The sequence below is a fragment of the Oncorhynchus tshawytscha genome, linkage group LG03 (assembly GCF_018296145.1).
Source record: "Oncorhynchus tshawytscha isolate Ot180627B linkage group LG03, Otsh_v2.0, whole genome shotgun sequence".
Taxonomy (NCBI): Eukaryota; Metazoa; Chordata; class Actinopteri; order Salmoniformes; family Salmonidae; genus Oncorhynchus; species Oncorhynchus tshawytscha.
The window spans coordinates 45,936,916-45,958,598 of NC_056431.1; the positions used below are offsets into that span (position 1 = coordinate 45,936,916).

General features: G+C 44.0%; 1 protein-coding gene across 1 annotated transcript in view; it reads right to left on the minus strand.

Annotated features, from left to right (window-relative positions):
- Positions 1–21,683, minus strand: part of LOC112237257 (glypican-6) — a 115,012-nt gene that overhangs the window by 85,825 nt on the left and 7,504 nt on the right. Inside the window, exon 2 of the mRNA XM_024405857.2 lies at positions 9,969–10,127. Within this exon, the coding sequence (XP_024261625.1) occupies positions 9,969–10,127 (159 nt within the window). The remainder of the gene's footprint in view (positions 1–9,968; positions 10,128–21,683) is intronic.

The window sequence follows — 21,683 nt, forward strand, 5'->3', positions numbered from 1 at the left end:
ATTGGAGGAGAGTTATGAGGGAGGTGCTGTGTTGGTGCCTGAGGCACGACATCCGCCAGACGGAGCGTGTCGGAGATTTGATGTCACCTGGGTCTGCTCTCCATACTCGTCATCAGGCCTCCTGTGCGCCTCCCTAGCCCTACACGTCCTGTGACAGCTCGGCGTTACAGTTCTCCGAGCCGTGCTTACCGTGGCGGGCGTTGTACTGGTCAAGCACCGTGTTATGTGGTGGAGCGCACGGTGTCCCCAGTACGCGTGCTTAGCCCGGTGCGCTACATCCCAGCTCCCCGCATCTGCCGGGCTAGGGTGAGGATCCAGCCAGGGCGGATGGTGCCAGCCCTGCTCTCAAGATCTCCAGTACGCCTTCACGGTCCGCTCTATACGGTGCCACCTCCACGCACCATCCCTCCGGTGGCAGCCCCCCGAACTAGGCTGTCTCTCCGTCTCATCCCTACAGGTGCTCCCGTCTGTCCTGGGCCGCCAGAGTCTCCCGTCTGTCCTGGGCCGCCAGAGTCTCCCGTCTGTCCTGGGCCGCCAGAGTCTCCCGTCTGTCCTGGGCCGCCAGAGTCTCCCGTCTGTCCTGGGCCGCCAGAGTCTCCCGTCTGTCCTGGGCCGCCAGCCAGCCAGCCGGGAGCTGCCGGAGCCGCCAGCCAGCCAGCCGGGAGCTGCCGCCAGCCAGCCAGCCAGCCAGGAGCTGGCGAGCCGCCTGTCACGCCGGCGATGCCAGAGTCGCCCTCCTGTCCGGAGCTACCAGAGTCGCTCCTCAGTCCAGAGGCGCCTTTCCGTCCAGTGGCACCCTCTATGGTGATCTTCAGTCCAGGGCCCGATGCGAGGGTCCCTGCTCCTGAGGTGCCACCTAAGTGGACCAAGACTGAGGTAGAGCAGGGTCCACGTCCCGCACCCGAGCCGCTGCCGTGAAAGAGGCCCACCCGGACCCTCCCCTTTTAGATTAGGTTTTTGTGGCCGCACCTTTGTGGGGGGGTACTCCCCTTTTAGATTAGGTTTTTGAGTCCGCACCTTTGTGGGGGGGTACTGTCACGCCATGACCTGAGTATTCTTTGTTTTCTTTATATATTTTGGTTAGGTCAGGGTGTGACGAGGGTGGTATGTGTGTTTTTGTATGTCTACATGTGTGTGGCTAGTCTAGGCATATTGTAGGTCTATGGTGGCCTGGATTGGTTCCCAATCAGAGGCAGCTGTTTATCGTTGTCTCTGATTGGGGAACCTATTTAGGTTGCCATTTTCCAGTTGGGGTTCATGGGTTATTGTCTATGTGATGTTTGTTTGTTTAGTGTACTTCGTGTTTTTCGTCTTTCATTAAAAAAGATGTATTCACATCACGCTGCGCTTTGGTCTCCTCAATACGACGATCGTGACATGAACATTCACGCAATTAGTGTTTGCACATGTCATGAGTGAAAGTGATTAATTGGTAATTGAGCTTAGCTCTTGAATAAAATAGATTTTAGTTGTGATGGTGGTGCCAAAGGTAGAGAATTGTGTGTTGTGTTTTGGAAAATGTTTGTGATAGAATTGCAATCGGAGTGTAAAGTAAAATATATGCCAGAAGTATTGCAGCTTTGGTGTATGGTTCTGCTAAAAGAGTTACGGGTTTGGGTAATTGTGCCTCATGGGTTAGTTTTAGTGAGTAAACAATTGGGAAAAACTGGACTAAGCAAACCAGCACCATTTTCTTGTTTTTTAAATTTACAGATAGCCAGAGGCACTTTCCAACACTCAGACATCCTTTAAAAATGAAGCATTTGTGTTTAGTGAGTCCAAATCAGAGGGAGTAGGGATGAGCAGGGATGTTCTCTTGATAAGTGCGCGAATTGGACAATTTTCCTGTCCTGTTAAGCATTCAAAATGTAACGAGTACTTTTGGGCCTCATTTGGGCCTCATTTGGGCCTTATCTTCTTTCTTTAGGAATAGAGTGAAGTAAAAGTAGTCAAAAATAGAAATAGTAAAAGTAGTCAAAAATAGAAATAGTAAAGTACAGATACGGCAAAAAACGACTAAAGTAGTACTTTAAAATATTTTTACTTAAGAACTTGACACCACTGTTAACTACTTTAACTCTAGTTCTAATGGAATCTACAAATCAAATGTATCTAATATATTACACTAATGTTTTTCTTGTAAGGAAAACGAAGAGTCGAGGCCTACATGTTGCAGTGTGCCTTTGTAAAATAATGCAAAATATAGCCTTGACTCAAATACGTATCTTTCTTCATGGAATATTTTCACAAATATTTATTTATGCAATGTTTCCTTTACAATTGTTTATGCACTGTTTATAAAACATATTTATCAAATGTTGGTACTTACCTTCAATGCAAATAATTTGACTGCTATTACTAAACGAATCTAAAAAATAACATTGATCAAATGTATTACACTGTAATGTTTTTATTGTAAGGCTGGAAATGGTATATAAATCTCCCTTCGCTGAGAGTCAAATCAGACACTGAGTTCAGAGTACAATGTGTGTAGTTCACAATGGACGCACTGACAGCATTGCAGATGCTGCAGAATTTAGATGAGCTGGAGTTGGATGGAGGGTCGGATATTGAGCCCGAAATCGACTTTGCTGATGACAATGGGTCTTCACCCGATTTAGATGTTGACTTCGAGCCCCGTCCTCCGATGCCTGAGTCTCGCCGCAGAAAAAAAACAGAACAGGGCCAACTGAGAAGATGATCCCAACCGGGCAGTGAGACAGGAGTCTGGGAGGGATGGCGCGGTTTGGGTAGAAAATGGCGACAAAAGCGCATTTGACCTGCGCCTCTTTTTCATTCTACTTTGACAAAAGAAGCTGTCACTGTACTGTATTACTTACTATAACTCTAGTCTACTTGTTGTTTATGCATACAATTATTTATGTATTAGGCTATTTATCAAATGTTGCTGCTTAGGCCTAGCTTTATGGCAAACAATTTGACCTGCACGCCTTGCTGGTTGATAATCTCTATTTCGTTTCTACTTTGTCAAAATAAGCTGTAACTGGGTGGACTCTAAGTGGACTCTATTGCTTACTATAACTCTAGTACAGATCAAATCTACCAATGAAATCTAGCAAATGTATTTCACTGTAATGTTTATTGACAGAGAAATTTAAATAGGCGAGGCCTACGTGTTGCAGTTTCCTTTGTGGTATGAAACATATCCTTACATTCATTTTATTTACTTCAAAATATACAATTATTCAAAATAACCAAATATTTTTAAGACATTCAATCAATCAATATTTTTTTTAAAATTGTATTTATTTAGGGCTAGTTGATAACACAGTATAGGAATCTGATGCGTATGCTTACGGGGACGGCTGACAACGTTCTCTAGCAGAAATGCATATGCTGAAAGGCCCAGCGGTTCGAGTGTTAAAGGTTTAATCTCCACGCTTTCCAGCAGCTCAATAGGCTGCTGTGAAGTAGCCTCAAGCCCAATAGACCAATCCCGTGGTGGGACTAAAGGGTTGTGAACTGGTCGTAAGTGACGCGTCGCCTTCATGAAACATCATAACAAGGGATGTTTATCAGGGGTGTTTTCCCACCGTGTTCTTGTCAAAGCCTATATGACAGGCCCGAGATAGCGGCTAGATAGGACCGTGGAGAAAGCCTTCCCTCTGTCCAAAAGGTTCGGCAGAAGAAATATTCAGTTTTCGGTCACACCACTTCTCAAATATGCACCACTTATTTCCAAACAGCATGTAGACGAGGCCCATGCACTCTGGATAGTCTCAATGACTCAGAGAGGCAGGCCTGTCTCTCACGGGCCAGGATGGCGTTCAGGAGAGTGTGGAAAATCTCTCCGTTCGGTTGGGTCAGCAGATCCCTGCATAACGGGAGTTGCCAAGGCTCATGGTACCGCAGAAGAATGATATACGCTAACCAGAGCCTGGCTGGCCATTGAGGGACTTCCCGCACTCGGACTAGTGGGGAGAATGAGGCTCAGAGGAGAACTGTTTCACCATTTGGGGATGGAGTTTCCATTCCCCGTGATGGGGATTCCCTGTGGACAATAACTCAGCTCCTACATTTAGTATGCTTCGTACATAAGTCACAGGTAGTGAAAGAAGGTGACCTTTGCTCCCCAGAATAATCCTGACGTATAGTCTGTATAATTGACATTCGGGTGCCGAAGACGTGGATGTCGATTAGGCAGCCCCCCGCTCCTCTTTGATTCAGACGGGTTGGGTTAAATGTGGAAGACACATTTCAGTTTAAAGCATTCAGTTGTACAACTGACTAGGTATCCCTCTTTCCCTACCCTTTTCCTTAAAAAGCGCATTGAGAGAGTGCCGCCCTGGTGGTTGATGTATGCCCTCACAGCCGTATTGTCCGTTCTGATCAAAATGTGACAGGGAGGGTAGAAAGTGTTTCAGTAAAATAAATGCTGTCAGCAATTCGAGGTCATTTAAATTCAAGGTAACTTTGTTTATTGCATTCCCCTCGTGAACTGCGCCCCAGCTTGTCTGTCGCCCCCACCTTCCTCGTTGCCACTACCCCTGAGGAAGTGACAGAAACGAAGATCGAGGGGCTCTTCCAGTGACGGAGAGCTGAGATACATGCGAAGGTCACCTTATCTGACGATTGATGTGACACATGCACAAAGACGTTGGGCAGACCCCAAACGTTGGAAGTCTCTCATCCTCAGCAGGCAAAGTGCTACTACTGAGATGGTGGACGCAATCAATTCCAGCACTCAGAGACATATTCTGAGCGTGACCGAGCACCACCTGTGTAACAGGAAGAGGCACTGTCGGAGTGACGTGGTGCAGTCGACCGAGAGTGTTGCCTGATAAGAGAGAGAATCCAGCATTACACCTACAGTTGAAGTCGGAAGTTTACATACACTTAAGTTGGAGTCATTAAAACTCATTTTTCAACCACTCCACACATTTCCTGTTAACAAACTATAGTTTTGGCAAGTTGGTTAGGACATCTACTTTGTGCACGACACAATTCACGTATAATTCACTGTATCACAATTCCAGTGGGTCAGAAGTTTACATACACTAAGTTGACTGTGCCTTTAAACAGTTTGGACAACTCCAGAAAATGATGTCATGGCTTTAGACGCTTCTGATATGCTAATTGACATCATTTGAGTTAGGTTTACCCGTGGATGTATTTCAAGGCCTACTTTCAAACTCAGTGCCTCTTTGCTTGACATAATGGGAAAATCAAAAGAAATCAGCCAAGACCTCAGAAAAACAATGGTAGATCTCTACAAGTCTGGGTCATCCTTGGGAGCAATTTCCAAACACCTGAAGGTACCATGGTCATCTGTAGAAACAATAGTATGCAAGTATAAACACCATGGGACCACGCAGCCGTCATACCGCTCAGAAGAAGACGTGTTCTGCCTCCTAGAGATGAACGTACTTTGGTGTGAAAAGTGCGAATCAATCCCAGAACAACAGCAAAGGACCTTGTGAAGATGCTGGAGGAAACAGGTACAAAAGTATCTATATTCACAGTAAAACGAGTCCTATATCAACATATCCTGAAAGGCCGCTCAGCAAGAAGACACTGCTCCAAAACCGCCATAAAAAAAGCCAAATTATGGTTCACAACTGCACCTGGGGACAAAGATTGTACTTTTTGGGAGAAATGTCCTCTGGTCTGATGAAACAAAAATAGAACTGTTTGGCCTTAATGACCATCGTTATGTTTGGAGGAAAAAGGGGGAGGCTTGCAAGCCGAAAAACACCATCCCAACCGTGAAGCACAGGGGTGGCAGCATCATGTTGTGGGGGTGCTTCACAAAATAGATGACATCATGAGGAAGGAAAGTTATGTGGATATATTGAAGAAACATCTCAAGACATCAGTCAGGAAGTTAAAGCTTGGTCGCAAATTAATCTTCCAAATGGACAACAAAGTCTAGGTATTGGAGTGGCCATCACAAAGCTCTGATTTCAATCCTATATAAAATGTATGGGCAGAACTGAAAAAGTGTGTGCGAGCAAGGAGGCCTACAAACCTGACTCAGTTGCACCAGCTCTGTCAGGAGGAATGTGCCAAGATTCACCCAACTTATTGTGGGAAGCTTGTGGAAGTCTACCCAAAACGTTTCACCCAAGTTAAACAATTTAAATGCAATGCTACCAAATACTAATTTAGTGTATGTGAACTTCTGACCCACTGGGAATGTGATGAAAGAAATAAAAGCTGAAATAAATAATTCTCTCTACTATTATTTTGACATTTCACATTCTTAAAATAAAGTGGTGATGCTAACTGACCTAAGACAGAGAATTCTTAGGATTAAAGGTCAGGAATTGTGAAAAACTGAGTTTAAATGTATTTGGCTTAGGTGTATGTAAACTTCCGACTTCAACTGTAGGTATTCTATTCTCTGTGTTGGCACACAACAGCTTTTTATCTGGTTGAGATTGAGATGTAGTTTCCAAATTAAGTTGTGTCTCATACCTGTAAGAATATTTTGAAGATAAATACACAACGCAGATGATGAGAGGTCAAGACTACTAAAAGTCAACGGTTAATAGGGAATTATCAATGGAAATAGTTGGTTTTCAGTTCAACATCTGTTAGGAACGTCAGTCCTGAACTCATAGCTATATACGTGGCACGTTCTCGTTGGTCCAACCTGAAATAGGATACTTATTACTTGGCCATTGGCCCAGTTTTATTGCAAGGAATTGTAATTGGTCAACCACAGGCTAGGTCTGGGTTATAAAACTACATCCTATCCCTCTGTTCTGTGGAGAGAATCACTGAAGAGAATCACTGGGGAGAATCACTGAGGACAGGGGAGCATAAATATCTACCATCTACTTCCAAGCATGATTTGTCCGCTTTGAATAACCTTATTTTCCTCCCCCTGATTTGCTTTGGGGTCTGTGTTATTAAAGAATAACATCAACTACTAACATAGCGCTTGCTCCAGGGATGGGGAGCAAAGCAGGTAATCGTCTATGTAGGTGTGTTTCTCGGGAGTGTGAAAGCTGCTTCTACACATTTGCTGAATGTTCAGGGAGCTAGCACTAACCCAAATAGGACAGCGAGGTATTCGTAGGCTGTGCCTTGACAAGCAAGACTTAGAAAACTCCTGTGTGCTGGCAGTTTATTTGAAAAACGTTTCCTGCGGGTCGACTGATATGAACCAGCAACTTTCGTTTGGGAACCAGGAAGTACCGGGAGTAGAAGCCTAGATGGCTCTCTGCCGATGGTATTACACTGGCCGTCCACTTCGCTTAATAGAGAGGACATTTCCTGCTTTAGTATCTGTGTCGAGTTGCCAGTTGTTATTGATTGCAAGGGTTGTCTCAGAGAAAACTGCAGTCTGTACTCCTTTGGAACTGTGGACAAGAACCAGGGCTGGACTGTGCTTGTGCGCCAGTTCCCTGCTCTTGCGGTGAGTAGCCCACAGGTTGGTTGACTCACGCTCAACAGTGGTACCGGAGCGCACTCTGGTGGCATTAGAGCGAGTAACCCCTTCTTTGTATTAATTGAAAAGGGCAGTGTTAAAAACACTGAGATATGGGGACAGTGCTAGGTGGCTAGTGACAGTTTGTCTTCCTGCCTCAGCTGCTTAAGAAAGAGCTGAGGGGAGAGCTGTGGCACGGAGGGCACTCAGGTTTAGAGTGGGCTTCCTCTGTCTTCCTTGAGAGCGAACGCATGAGAATGGGTCGCTGCACAAAGGAAAGGGGAATAGGAGCACAGATGTGCCTCTCCCCCATTGTGGTGTGTGCTCCACCCGGAAGGTGGAAGACTAGAACACAGAGTGATCTGTTGGCTGTCCTTATCTGCCGCTGGGGCGGGCGCCCCTTCTTTCCTACAGGAAAATCAACGGTAATGGACGGTACATCGATGCGGCTGAAGCGAAGGGCCGCTTCCCCACTGTCTGACTCTGTACTAAAACTTGGACAGTAGGTTTGCTGCATGCTCTGTATTTGGTCGCTCAGTAGCACTTAGCTCGTAGAGAGGGAGAGTGGAGACCTGGTTGCCACGATATCTGGGTCTGCCAGGCAGGTGGTGGCAAGTCAAGCTGAGATAGCGGTGAGCTAGCTGAGGTAGGCTGCCGAACGTTTTGCCCAGCATAGGTTAGCAGTGGTACAACCAGCCTTGCCGCGTTAGCTAGCCAATTAGAGGCCGTCTCGTAGATCGGATCACAGCGTAGAAGGACCGGTTCAGTTAGTAAGCACTAAGTAGGTTAATGCTAGGCGAACTAGAAAACGGGAACTAAGCTAGCTACAGCTAGGAGGTGGTAGTTAGCATTAACCGTGATGGCTAGTGGCATAGCTTAAGTTAGCATGGGCCGGTACTTGGTCAAAACCTTATAAAACTCGCAGGACTCGTTAGAATTCTGCCTGAGCATGTTCATTTCCCATGGAGTATGGGTCCCATTATAACTCTGGGAAAAAAGTTTTGACAACTGGCTTAGGCGTGAGATAGTCGACGCTTAGCCACAAGGCTCTTGTGTTAGCCATCCAGTGTTCACCCAGTGGGGTAATAACCTAGCTATAGCTAGCACCTCGTTAGCCAAAGAGATCCGCACCAGTAGCATTGCTTCTTCGGTCTAGAGAATGTCTTTTGACCGTAGCATGGTGTGGTGTATCCGATCAGCCAATGAAACGATTGAAAGTTAAACGTACTAAATGAGAGAGCAAGCTGGCAATACCACAGTAGGTGGGAGAGACAGTAGCAGCCAGCATCCCAGCATCATCGAGCTGCCAGCGCAAGAGCAAGGTGGTTTGTGTGCCTGCCTCAGGCGGGGTAGCAATGGACATAATTTATTGATCCGGGGATTCAGGTTAGGCCATTGTTAATCCACTATTACCCTTCCTTTGTTCCTAATTCGTGGAAAAAGGCCTGCTAGCCTGATAGCGCCTGCTGAAAATTAGCCTTGACAGGCATGAGCTAGCTTATTAGGTGCCTAATGGCTAGCTGGGGCGGGAACTGTGTATAAAAGCTATAGCCGTGGTGGGCTTGTGTAGGCTTTAGCTAGGTTCTTATAGCAAGCAGTGCTTGTGCTACCGTATGTGCAGGTAGGGAAGTCGGTCTGAGCTAGAAAGCAATGCTTACATGGATAGCTTGCTTTCCAACGAGCTAGCCAAGTTAGCTTGCGCCTTGCAGCGTGGGCTTACCAAGTCTCTGTGTTTACCAAGTGGGCTAGCAGCCTAGTTAGTTAGCACAATGTTAGCGAAAGGAAGATAGTCTTTGTTATTCTTGCGACAAACAAAAGCATGGCTCTCGATCGATAAGCAGTGACTCTAGGACGGTCGATAGTGGGTTGAGCTAAACAAGAGAGCGAGGTAGAAATTCTACCCTTTCAAGTAGAAAAGTTAGCCGGTAGGATAGCTAGCATTGTGGCGAGCTAGCCAAGTCTCAGTAGCTAGCTGTGTGATGCTAGCTACGAAAGGAGACGAGGGAAGAAAAGCAGTGAAGATAATTCTTACCTGAAATGAAAACATTCCTTTCGGGTAAAGTCACCCAACACAAAAAACGAAAGCTGAAAAACCCAATAATGTGTGATTGTGACTCGCAATGCGGGGCGTTCCTGCATGTGGGTATTCCTGCAAATACATGAACGCCCTCCCTTAAGCATCCCATTGGTTCCTGCATGTACACCCCACTCTAAGCACACCATCTCCATACTTGTGTGACACTTTTGATATTCTGAATTGTGGGCCACAATATGCAGAGTGTAGCGGCGGCATAACCTTAACGGCACACCTGTGAACAGTTAAATAGAAAAACAGATCAAGTCATGCTAAGGAAAGCTAGGCAAAACTCTTCTGTGACAAAGAGAGGTGAGAATGATCAGAGGGTCGGCGAATGGCTCTTTAGTATGAGGGGAGGGGCTCCCTCATTCGCCACTCAAACTGTCTGTCTCCGACAAACGTCATCTATGATTGGTTCTTCAAGCTACGTAGAGATTCTGTTGAATCCCACTTGTGACATATCAAAACAATTAATTGAAAGAGAGCGTCTCTTACCATCAAACTTTTTATGTCTGGAGACGAAGGTGCTTCGCAATTCTTTACTAGTTTCATCAACCAGGTTCTCTAACTCCAGCTTGCTTTGTTGACCAAACTTGTCCTCCATTTCTGAACTGCAACAGGTATTGCCCTGGGGACATACCCGGAGATGGTCACCTGCAAACAACAGAGATGGTATTCAGTCACACAGATTCCTGATGACCCCCATGCAATGTTCCCTCTAATTTCTTTGGGCACTGAGCAAATTTTAGGTCTGCTGTGTGCAAACTCGAACGTTGTGAAAATTCTGTGCAGCTTCCGGCCGGCATTTACTGTGAACAGTGAGGCTGTACCCACTTTTTGGTTACAGTTTTAACAGTGGTGAAGTGGGCTACTGTGGCTATTTCATCATAATGTAGGCCTACCCGAGTGGCCTACCGTCAAAAACAATGGAGAAAAACTTATCATAACATTTTAACATGGAAATTGCTGTTTTGTCATTCAGCCTATGTGTGGTGTTCAATGCCTACATTCCATGAGACAAACATGCAGGGCTTGACATTAACCTGTTTATCCACCTTCAGATAAGGAAGTGACTGAAAATGTTGTGTTTGATGCAAAATAAAATGCTTTATTAATCCCATACCATTATTACAGAGAATCAGACAAATTATGTTCCACTCTGCCTATTGGCAACTTAGCTTATTCAAAACTGTCTTAAAGTACAACACTTTCCCTTTAAGACATAAAATAGCTCTTTATTATACCCTGATGACGACAGCTTGTCTGTCGAAACGTTGGACATAAATATTTTTGCATCTGAGCCCCTAGTGTGCGGCTATAACTGGGATTATAACTCAGTAACTAGGAAAGAATATGAACATATGCACGTGGCTAAATGCAGCTCTCACTTTGATCTCAAAACAAGCACATCTACTCATGACCGCTGTAAACACAGTCCAGTTCAAAGTGAATGGCACAGATCCATATACGGCAATGGCTATTTGCATATAGGCCCGAGTTATGCATGTCAATGCAATAGAATCCTAATCCAATGCGCTCATCCTACAAAAAAATCTCTAACGCAGCTAGATTTGCATACTAAATCTTAAATAGTTAGGTTTTGTTTGGGTATATTACATTGAAAGTGGCTAATATTGCTTTGATTCGATGACAATTCCTTCAGTAGAGTGAAACGTCGATAGTGATAACTAAAGGGGAAACCTGTAGAAAGTTGCGTGAAGTCCAATCTTGTGCTCCTCTGCTTCTTCTGCGGCAGTCAGAGGGGAGCTGCACGCCCTGCATGTGTGCAGCTTAGAGGGAACATTGCCCCCATGTAATAAACAGCAGACCCAAAACTAGAACACATTTCTATTCATATTCTGATCCAACTCACACAAGGATGGTTGATAAACCTACGCTTTTGCTGTGACAGAAGGGTTGCTGATGTGAATATTTTTAGAGTAATATTAGTAACGTCAGACTAAAAATAAAAACCCAAATCATTATCTTCAGGACATTTACAGTATTGATGCTGGTCTAACAATGCCTTGCACTTCTCGCTCACTGTCAATATGCAGTCGCCTTTCCCTATTTAATTATTAAAGTCATATTTGTCAAGCTGTGCTGCTCACAACATGATAACACAGTGCTGTTTATGCCTTTAACACAAATGGGGGCCAAAATCAAAATCTCTCACATAAGCTAGGGGTTAGCTGCTGAAACTGATTGGATCAATCCTAGTAACAGCTTTTTAATACACTGTTGTCTCACTTTGAACCAGTCTCTGCATGCAACCACTACTGAATTTAATTAAAGAGCCCATTGTTGTAAAACTGTGTCACGAACCTCGCTGAAGAGGGTGCCTCTTCCTGTTCGGGCGGGGCTCGGCGGTCGTCGTCACCGGCCTATTAGCTGCCATCGATTCCTTTTTCCGTTTGTGTTGGTTATTGGTTAATTGGGTACGCCTGTTTTGTATTAGGGTTTGTTTGTAGGGTATTTAAGGGCACTAGGCCCGCTGGGTATTTGTGCGGGCTTATTAATTGTTACTCTATGTTTGATGGTGTGATTTGTTTTCATATCTTTATTCTCCGGTCTATTTTGTCCTGTTGTTTTGGACTGGCAACTTATGCTTATCCATGAAACACTATGCCCTGTGTGTTGGCGTGATCGTTTTGGTTGCACCGGTGAAATAAATTTGATAAACGACAGAACCCTGCTCTCTGCGCCTGATTCCTCCCACCACTCATAGTTATTCGTAACAAACTGACAGATATTTTCAGGTCTACCGGTGAGAGAATGCCATTGGCTGCTGTTGTTTTTTTGGCTCTAACAGGTAACTATGACAGTGAATAAGAATACAATCATCCGCTATCTAGAGGTGTTGATTACTGTAGTGTGTGGGTTTTTTTACTCTACATGTTACTGTATTTTCAATACCGACCATTAAAAGGGGGGTTGTATGAGGGTGTGCCTGTGCAATGTACTGTATGACATTCTGCTACATAACAAAGTCACTTGTGCCCGATGGGAGGAATCCCCACATATGAATTACCCATGGTGTGTGACTGTGAAGTCAGGCATGAAAACATGTTGCAGCATCCATCAATCCAAAGCATTAATACATCCAGTATTTGGATCAGATATCAGCACTAGCTAGTGTCACAAAGTAAAGGCATTGAAAACATCATAGCAATATGCCAGAAATAGCCTATAACAGTAATCCTAAATCTGGTTGGATGAGACAGTGGCAGACAGCATTTCCTCAAACACACACACGCATACACACACGCATACACACACAGACACACACATATAGAAATGTGTGTCAGAGTTGTTACCTCTCCCCATGCAATCATTCCATTCTCCCAACATTCAGCCAGCTCCCTACGAACAAAATGAAATTAAAATTGCCAGCAGCCCACAGATGAAATTCATGCCCAGCTCCACTTACCACTTAAGGACAAAGACACGTGTTTCTCTGCTGTTTATGATCCCTCTCTCCTACTGAGCGTTCAAAAACATTCATGGTGGTTTTTGCCAAACATGTACAGTAAATGAAGGAATCATGAGACACAACATGAGGACATTTTTGATTTGACAATGGCTGTAGGATTAACATTTGTTTGGAACAATGAGTGATCAGTTCATAAAATTTGGAAGTTGTCCACGGATCATAATGTATTCTCAAACACCTTCCATGTCTTTCTAGCTTCTGTGTCCTACCATTGTTATAATGGAAAGTGTAACATTTCCAAAGGGTCGTCAGCGTAGCCAGTAGGGAGAACAGCGTGAAATATGATTTATGATATAGCCTACCATTCAGAAGGAAATCACATTGCAATTGATGACATCCATGAAACACTGAACTGAATTAAAAGTTAATGATCGACATCATCATTCCATTTTCCCAAACAGCCATTTGTAGGACCATGGATGCTGATTCAGCTCTCTATCCATTTAGTAGTCTCCACACACTATGCAATATCACTATGAAGACCAATGATGTGGCTAAATCATCTGATCACGTTATGACTAACCAATGATTCTTGACTTTAAAAAAATGCTATGTTAAGTGTGTTGATGGTGCAGGCTTCATGTTTTGTTAAAACCTAAAAGCAACCAACCATGTCACCCAAACAGCCCTCTAAAAATGACCTCATTTCCGAAGTCTCCTCTCTCTCGCTCACTACCCAAATAGAATTGAGATGTAATTTACTCAGACACCTGCAGGCTAACCAAACTTTGAGAATCAGTTCAGCTTCATCTGGCAGAAGCTGAGCTGACCTCAGCCACTAAGTAGAGAATTAACAACCCACCAGTGAGGGCAGGAGGTGATGTGAGGGCAGGAGGTTGAAACCCACACACAGTGTGTTCGCAGCTAACTCTCGTTTTTATCACAGCTTATGACTGTTGCCTGCACCTTAAACACACGTTTGTTTAGTTTGCAGGTCAAAAAAAACTCAAAAGCTTTAGGTAGGTCACTGCCTGTGTATAAAGGAAAAGTTTGAGAGACAGTTGTTTAGTGGACACTTTAATGGGCCAAAGGTTGGAAGGAGTCAGGGAGGTCCCACTGGCCACAGGTCTGAGTGCAGCTCTCCATCAGACGTGTCACCCACAAAGAGCTCCTCCACACTGACACTTAGACCGTGCAGAGTGTTCCCGCAGTCTCAACAGAGCAAAACATCACTTAAAATGAGTCTCTCGTACATCAACATCCCATGAGGGGCTTTCAAGGAACTTCTCCACTCAACCAAGGTAGCCTGTATATCCTTTATGTCCAAGGTTAAAACAGCACAGTGGACACACAGATATATTTTTGTTGGTACACAATGGAGTATAATTCCCCATTAGGCAGAGAAGAAAGAGAGTGGTTCACACAGCATACTCTTTGAATAGCTTTAGTGCTGAGCGATTAGTGCTTTTTGAGGTCGGTTAGGTTTCGGTTCGATTATTTAAAAAATGTATCACGGTTTTCAATTTCAGTTTCGATCATTTTTTTAGACATTAAACGCACTATGCATTACGTGGGTTGAATGATCTAACAACACATAATAAAACAATTAATACAAGTCCTATGCTGGTAGTGACTGCCCATTACTGCTTATTAACCATCATTTATTCACATTACTTTAATAAAATATTAGTTTTATATGCTGACTTTTACATTTTATTCCAAGTCGTCATCTCTATGCTGTCTGACAAAATCACTATTTTAGTAGTTCTTAAAAATAAACAAGGCATACTTTTATGACTGCTGTCAACGAGGTCTCTGTGTGTGCTCCACACAGACCGGACAAGCTGGTGAGCAATGGATTATGGACCTTGTAGTTAATTACCACGTTTTCTGCACTAAACTATGTAGAACCCGGGATGGGCAACTGGCCCCCCAAAAAGTTTTTTATTTATTACATTTTGTAGGAACTCAGTCGGGGTCTCAACTTACTATTGCGAGTTAGAATAGTAGAATACACAAGGTGCCATTTTGAAATGTGGTTGTGCATCATCAGTTTTCTCTTGTTATGTTAGTCACTGATAGTCAGTCAATTAGTCCATGTCAGCAAAACGTCGATCAGTTAGTTGTTTAAAAAACAAAAAATAACCGTAATGTCGTTTAATCACTAAATAGCTTCGAAAAGGCCTATCTTTAGAAAACGACAGCTTATGCCTGCAACAAGATAAACATATATTGCACTGTTTATACAAATTTCATTCTGGTGATATAGTGCCGAATACTGTATATCAGGGTACCTGGTCTCTCATAGTAGGGTGCAAAAGCAGTGCACTACTGCTCCCCATTCCTTAGCTCTGGCCCTGAACAGTCATACAATACTTTTGCCTAACGTAGTGCTCAGTGTATTGTCAGCTGGACCTGGACCTGGGCTGTAATGGCTGAGGGGGACATTATTTCCTGCTAATATCCTAGTATGAAAGTGGGCCTCTGGCGAGTCATCTAGTATTAAGAAGGCTGCGAGGGTGAAATAAAGAGAAGTGTCCCAACGCAACCTTGCGGCAGCACCAGCCCATCCCCAGCCTCATCCCTGTCCTCTCGGCTATCAGAGTTGTCAGGATGCAGAACTAGGGCTCTACTCCTTCTTGCCTCCCCAGACACAGCACATTTACACATGCATGCAAGCATATGCTTGTCCTCCCATTGTCATGTAAGCAAATTAAATCGGGGAAAAAAATATTGAATGTTGTTGCAGTGATTAGTATACTGGTGAGAGTGAGACAGAGTATGAACAATTGTGTTCACAGACGAGATATGTGTGTGTGTGTGGGCAATAGCCTATACTTGCTCTGTTTCTTCAAAGGCACAAACTAAAGATGTGTGGGGGCATACACATATCTCATTGTAATACTGAAAATGTGCAAATGCGGTTGCGAGGTAATGAGGCTTATGCATGCATTGAGTGTTTTATCAACAGCTATATGAGCTGCCTTCGTGAGTCGCAATTACTTCCTGTCACTCCAGTGTCTGTAATCAAGCAGAGTGTCAGTCAGATCACCTCTCCCATTATCTGTGCTGATGAAGCCTTTCCCTGGGCCTAATACAGGAAGACATTCATATTCCACACCCTACCCCACTAAGGTGTACTTGTCTTTACTTTGCATACTCAATGCCACGTAGAAAGGAAGCTTCTTACTGCCACTTAGATGTGAATTTACTCATGGACTGATTCTAATTGTGCTATGATTTTAGCGTTCAGAGTAGCACAGGGCAAGTCTGTCATGTTGGAAGCACCTGACCCTCGATAGCTATTAGGCTTGCCAATCATCCTGTAATCTACAGGAACACCCTTGTGAAAATGTTTTAAAACAATCAGTAAATCAAGTCATTGCAAGCCACTGTGTAATATCAAAAGTGTTATCACAATTTTTCACGTTCACAACCTACACTGACAGCGACCTATTTCAATTGACATATAAAACACTAGGACCACCACCACTGTAGAAAAAGTTACTCTACCTATTCACCGGAACTGGGATTAGCCAGCTTTGGGAATTAAAGGTGTTCAAGTTACATTTCCATGCCAGAAAAGGTAGGCCAACTCTCAGAAGTATTCATCAGTGTACCTGGCCAAACAGACCCAAAGCATATGTGCACTGCCATCTGGTATGCCTCCCATGGCTCCTGCTGCCATACGTTTACAGGCCTGATGCTTAGAGCAAACGCTACATCTTATAGAACTAAAACAACATAGCCATCAGTGACATATTAGTCATTTCGGGAAGGGTCAAGAGGTACTCATGATGTCAGAATGTCCAGCTGCTTTATAAATGAATCAATTTCACAGGACTACTGCATAAGGTTAGGCAACAGGAACATTCAACAAATTCCTAAAGCGCTTTGGCCCTGGACATTGATTTAATCTGCCCACTCATTCCACCCCCTGATTAAGATTCATATCGTGGCTAAAGATTTATGACTGAGTTATAGCCAGCATTGATCCAGGTCAGAGGAAAGCTCTGCTCTGTCTTTGGGACACACCCGAGGTAGTTATCTACTGTGCTTTAAGGGTAGATTACATGTTCGATTACATTTAGTTACATTTAAGAGGCTAAGGGGGGCGTGAGAAGTTGATACTGTAAATGTTTGTGCAAATGCCAAGTCAGAACAAACATAGTTACTGTGGCACTATATTTATGAGTCACAGAGACAGTAAAGGTGTTATTATGGTAAAAACAGAAAGAAGGAGAGAGGAGTTTGTCAGTGTACCTTTTCCTCCTTATTTTAATATTCACACTGTGTCCACACGAAATACTATTGAGAGATCACACTATTTTAAATAAAGTGATTGAGGTTACGAAGCAACTTGATCGTGCCTTTTTAAGTGGTGGCTCAATTCGATAGGCAAGGAGAGTTAAAAATATCAACATTGATCTGAAAATTGCCATCTGTGTTTTCCTCACTACCGTATCATCCTTTAAAAAATATCCCAACAGGTGTTATTTGGAATAGCAGATTCTAGCTAGGACTTACATCAATCAATATGGAATGACACTGTATTCCCCTAGCATACTACACCATGCCAGGACTCCAAATTAGAGGGATGCCCCATGTTTTTAAATAACGTTATATGCTGATAAATGTCCTTGAATGAATTTGCAAATGTTCAAATAAGCAGCACAGTAGGCCTACAGATGATTGTGTCACATTTTACCTTCAACATAATGACATGGTGGTCTGGTCTGCGTCCTCAGGAGAGTCAAATGTAAAGGAGGTGTTGGACTGTCAAATGTTAATATCTAAATGTCATTGTCATTGCATTTCAAATTGGGCCAAAAACTCGCAACTCGTAGGGTTGTGGCAAGAATAATGGATTTGTGAGCAAATTCATTCTTATTACAATAAGATGTTTCATTGCAAGAAAAAAATAATATTCTAAGGGAATTTACACAAACAAGAAAAAAATAAGAAAGAAATAGTATTAGGCTACTCCCTCTGCTACTGAAAGGAAATGCTGTTTCTAAAACTGCCATATTCTCAGGAGAGAAGTTGAAAAAGCCTTGTGGGTAAACGGGCTCTCTAGCCAATATAATGCATTTTCAGGATCTGTTGATCCTGCCATACACAGAAAATAGCCATTCAATGACATTTGAAATCTGGAACATTCCATTTTCGAAGGCCCTCATGCTGCAGCTGAGGTAAGTTGTACATCATATCAGATCACTCTACTGTGCACTCCCTTAAAATTCAAGGCTAAAGGTTCAAAGTCTAAAAATTGCTTTCCAAAAGTATTGTGGAAGTCACTTCAAAGCAATTAAATGTCACAGCAGTTGGATTCAGAGCCAATACCGGCAATGTGACTGGGATAGCACCTCATTGGATGAAAATGTCTACGATGATACCTTTGAAACTGTACCAGAATAGGTACCTTCAACAATGCTGATGCAGACGACAAGAGGGCATATATTGAAAATGCTAAACCTATAGACAATCCTGTAAAGAAAACCCAAAGACCATGTACACTACAGTGTGGAATGAAAAGCAACGCTTAATCAGCATACATACGACCATGTCTGGCTTTGATATTTATTGGGGACTATGTAATAAAATGAGTGGAGGAGGAATGGGAAAATTGCTGAGGACATTTGATATACATGGGCAGTGGGCCTAGAAGCCCCAGAGAATGACGAGCTGCTAGCGAGTGACTCTCTTCTGCGTCAACCTGCTAACTGGAGCATGGCAAAGGACTTACAGGTAGCAGCTGGTGGCTGAGAGTAGATACTAGGAAGGCCCTAAGGCCTGTACTGATCATTACCTTTCACTCCTCATTTACAGCTTACTACCAAGGCACTGGGCTTCATTAGTGCCTGGTGGCTTGTTACACTTCTGGTATACCTCCACCCTCCACTCAGTGGCCAAGTGGCCTGAGAGGGGAGAGGACACACTTCTAGTGCTCAATACCTCCCCCATGGCCCCATACGCAACATGCAAACTAGTTGGCCCCTTCCCAGGAGCAGTGAAAAGACAAAGCACTCCTACAGGTGCACATGTCTAGTCTGATGTTGTCAACAGGACTGACGTGGCATACATGGGGCTAAAGATAGATCCAACGACAGCGACGAGGTATTCAAGGGAGCTTTGTTTTCTGATGGCTCACTGTTGTGACAGGCTGAGGGGAAATAGGGAGCTATAAAGTATGACTGAACCTTGTTGCAACAGACACGGGCCAGGTCTTTTTTATCAATACAAGAAGATCCACTGATCTCCAAGGAGGGTATGTAAATGATCAGTGCTTCCAGAGTTGCTTGAAAAGTTAGGAGTTGACTAAAAGTTACACACATTCAATGTGTGTAACAGTGAATAATGGCGCCGGAGGAGATGACTGCCGTTTTACGATCCCCTAATCAATTGTGCTATTTTGTGTTTTTCCGTGTTATTTGTAACTTATTTTGTACATAATGTTTCTGCCGCCGTGTCTTATGACTGAAAAAAGCTTCTAGATATCAGGACAGCGATTACTCACCCCGTACTGGAGGAATCATTTTTCTTTAACGAGTTGGACGGGAAGGATTTACTTCAAACGCCTGACAAGGCCCTCATCCCTGTCATTCTCAGGAGAAAGAGATGCAGATATCAAGGACGAAGGTCTGGGTGCCTTGCAAGGATCCGACAGCGAGTGGATAATCTCCCTTTACCATCTGTCCTATTAGCCAACGTACAATCAACGTGTATCTTACCAGCGGCAGATTAAAAACTGTAATATCTTATGTTTCACCGAGTCGTGGCTGAACGACGACATGAATAACATACAGCTGGTGAGTTTTACGCTTTTTTTGGCAGGATAGAACAGCTGGTGCATGAAATCCAAGGAAGTCTCAAGGTTTTGCTCGCCTGAGTGAGAGTATCTCATTTATATTTCATTTCATCATTTAAATTCTTCGTATCTGTCTATTTACCACCACAAATCGATGCTGGCTCTAAGACCGCACTCAATGAGCAGAGGCGGCACTCCTAGTGTCTGGGGACATTAATGCAGGGAAACTTAAATCAGTTTTACCTCATTTCTACCAGCATGTTAAATGTACAACAAAAGGGAAAACAAACTCAAGACCACCTTTATTCCACACACAGAGATGTGTATAAAGCTCTCCCTTGCCCCCCATTTGGCAAATCTGACCATAATTCTATCCTCCTTATTCCTGCTTACAAGCAATAACTAAGCAGGAAGCACCATTGACTCGGTGAATAAAAAAGTGATCAGATGAAGCCCATGCTAAACAGCCAGCAGCATACCACCCTGCATACCACTGGCTTGGTTCTGAAGCTAAGCATGGTTGGTCCTGGTCAGTCCCAGGATGGGAGACCAGATGCTGCTGGAAGTGGTGTTGGAGGGCCAGTAGGAGGCACTCTTTCCTCTGGTCTAAAAAATATCCCAATGCCCCAGGGCAGGGATTGGGGACACTGCCCTGTGTAGGGTGCAGCCTTTCGGATGGGATGTTAAACGGGTGTCTTGACTCTCTGAGGTCATTAAAGATCCCGTGGCACTACTTAAAAGTAGGGATGTTAACCCCGGTGTCCTGGCTAAAATTCCAAATCTGGCCCTCAAACCATTCACAGTTACCTAATAATCCCTAGTTTACAATTGGTTTATTCATCCCCCTCCTTTCCCCTGTAACTATTCCCCAGGTCGTTGCTGTAAATGAGAACGTGTTCTCAGTCAACTTACCTGGTAAAATAAAATATATTTTTTTAAACAGGACTGTTTTGCTAGCACAGACTGGAATATGTTCCAGGATTCTTCCGATGGCATTGAGGAGAACACCACATCAGTCACTGGCTTCATCAATAATTGCATCGATGACGTCGTCCCCACAGTGACCGTACATACATACCCAAACCCAAAACCATAAATTACAGGCAACATCTGCACTGAGCTAAATGGTAGAGTTGCCGCTTTCAAGGAGCGGGACTCTAACCCGGAAGCTTCTAAGAAATCCCGTTATGCCCTCCGAACCATCAAACAGGCAAAGCTTCAATACAGGACTAAGATTGAATCGTACTACACCGGCTCTGACGCTCGTCGGATGTGGCAAGGCTTGAAAACTATTACAGACTACAAAGGGAAGCACAGCCACGAGCTGCCCAGTGACACAAGCCCACCTGATGAGCTAAATTACTTATATGCTCGATTCGAGGCAAGTAACACTGAAACATGCATGAAAGCATCAGCTGTTCCAGACGACTGTGTGATCACGCTCTCTGTAGCCGATGTGAGTAAGACCTTTAAACAGGTCACCATTCACAAGGCTGCAGGGCCAGACGGATTACCAGGACGTGGTACTCTGAGCATGTGCTGACAAACTGGCAAGTGTCTTCACTGACATTTTCAACCTGTCAACCAGACTGAGTCTGTAATACCAACATGTTTCAAGCAGACCACCATAGCCCTGTGCCCAAGAACACTAAGGTAATCCGCCTACATGACTACTGACCTGTAGCACTCACATCTGTAGCCATGAAGTGCTTTGAAAGGCTGGTCATGGCTCACATCAACACCATTATCCCAGAAGCCCTAGACCAACTCCAATTTGCATACCGCCCCAACAGATCCACAGATGATGCAATCTCTATTGCACTCAACACTGCCCTTTCCCACCTGGAAATAAGGAACACCTATGTGAGAATGCTATTCATTGACTACAGCCCAGCATTCAACACCATAGTGCCCTCAAAGCTCATCCCTAAGCTAAGGATCCTGGGACTAAACACCTCCCTCTGCAACC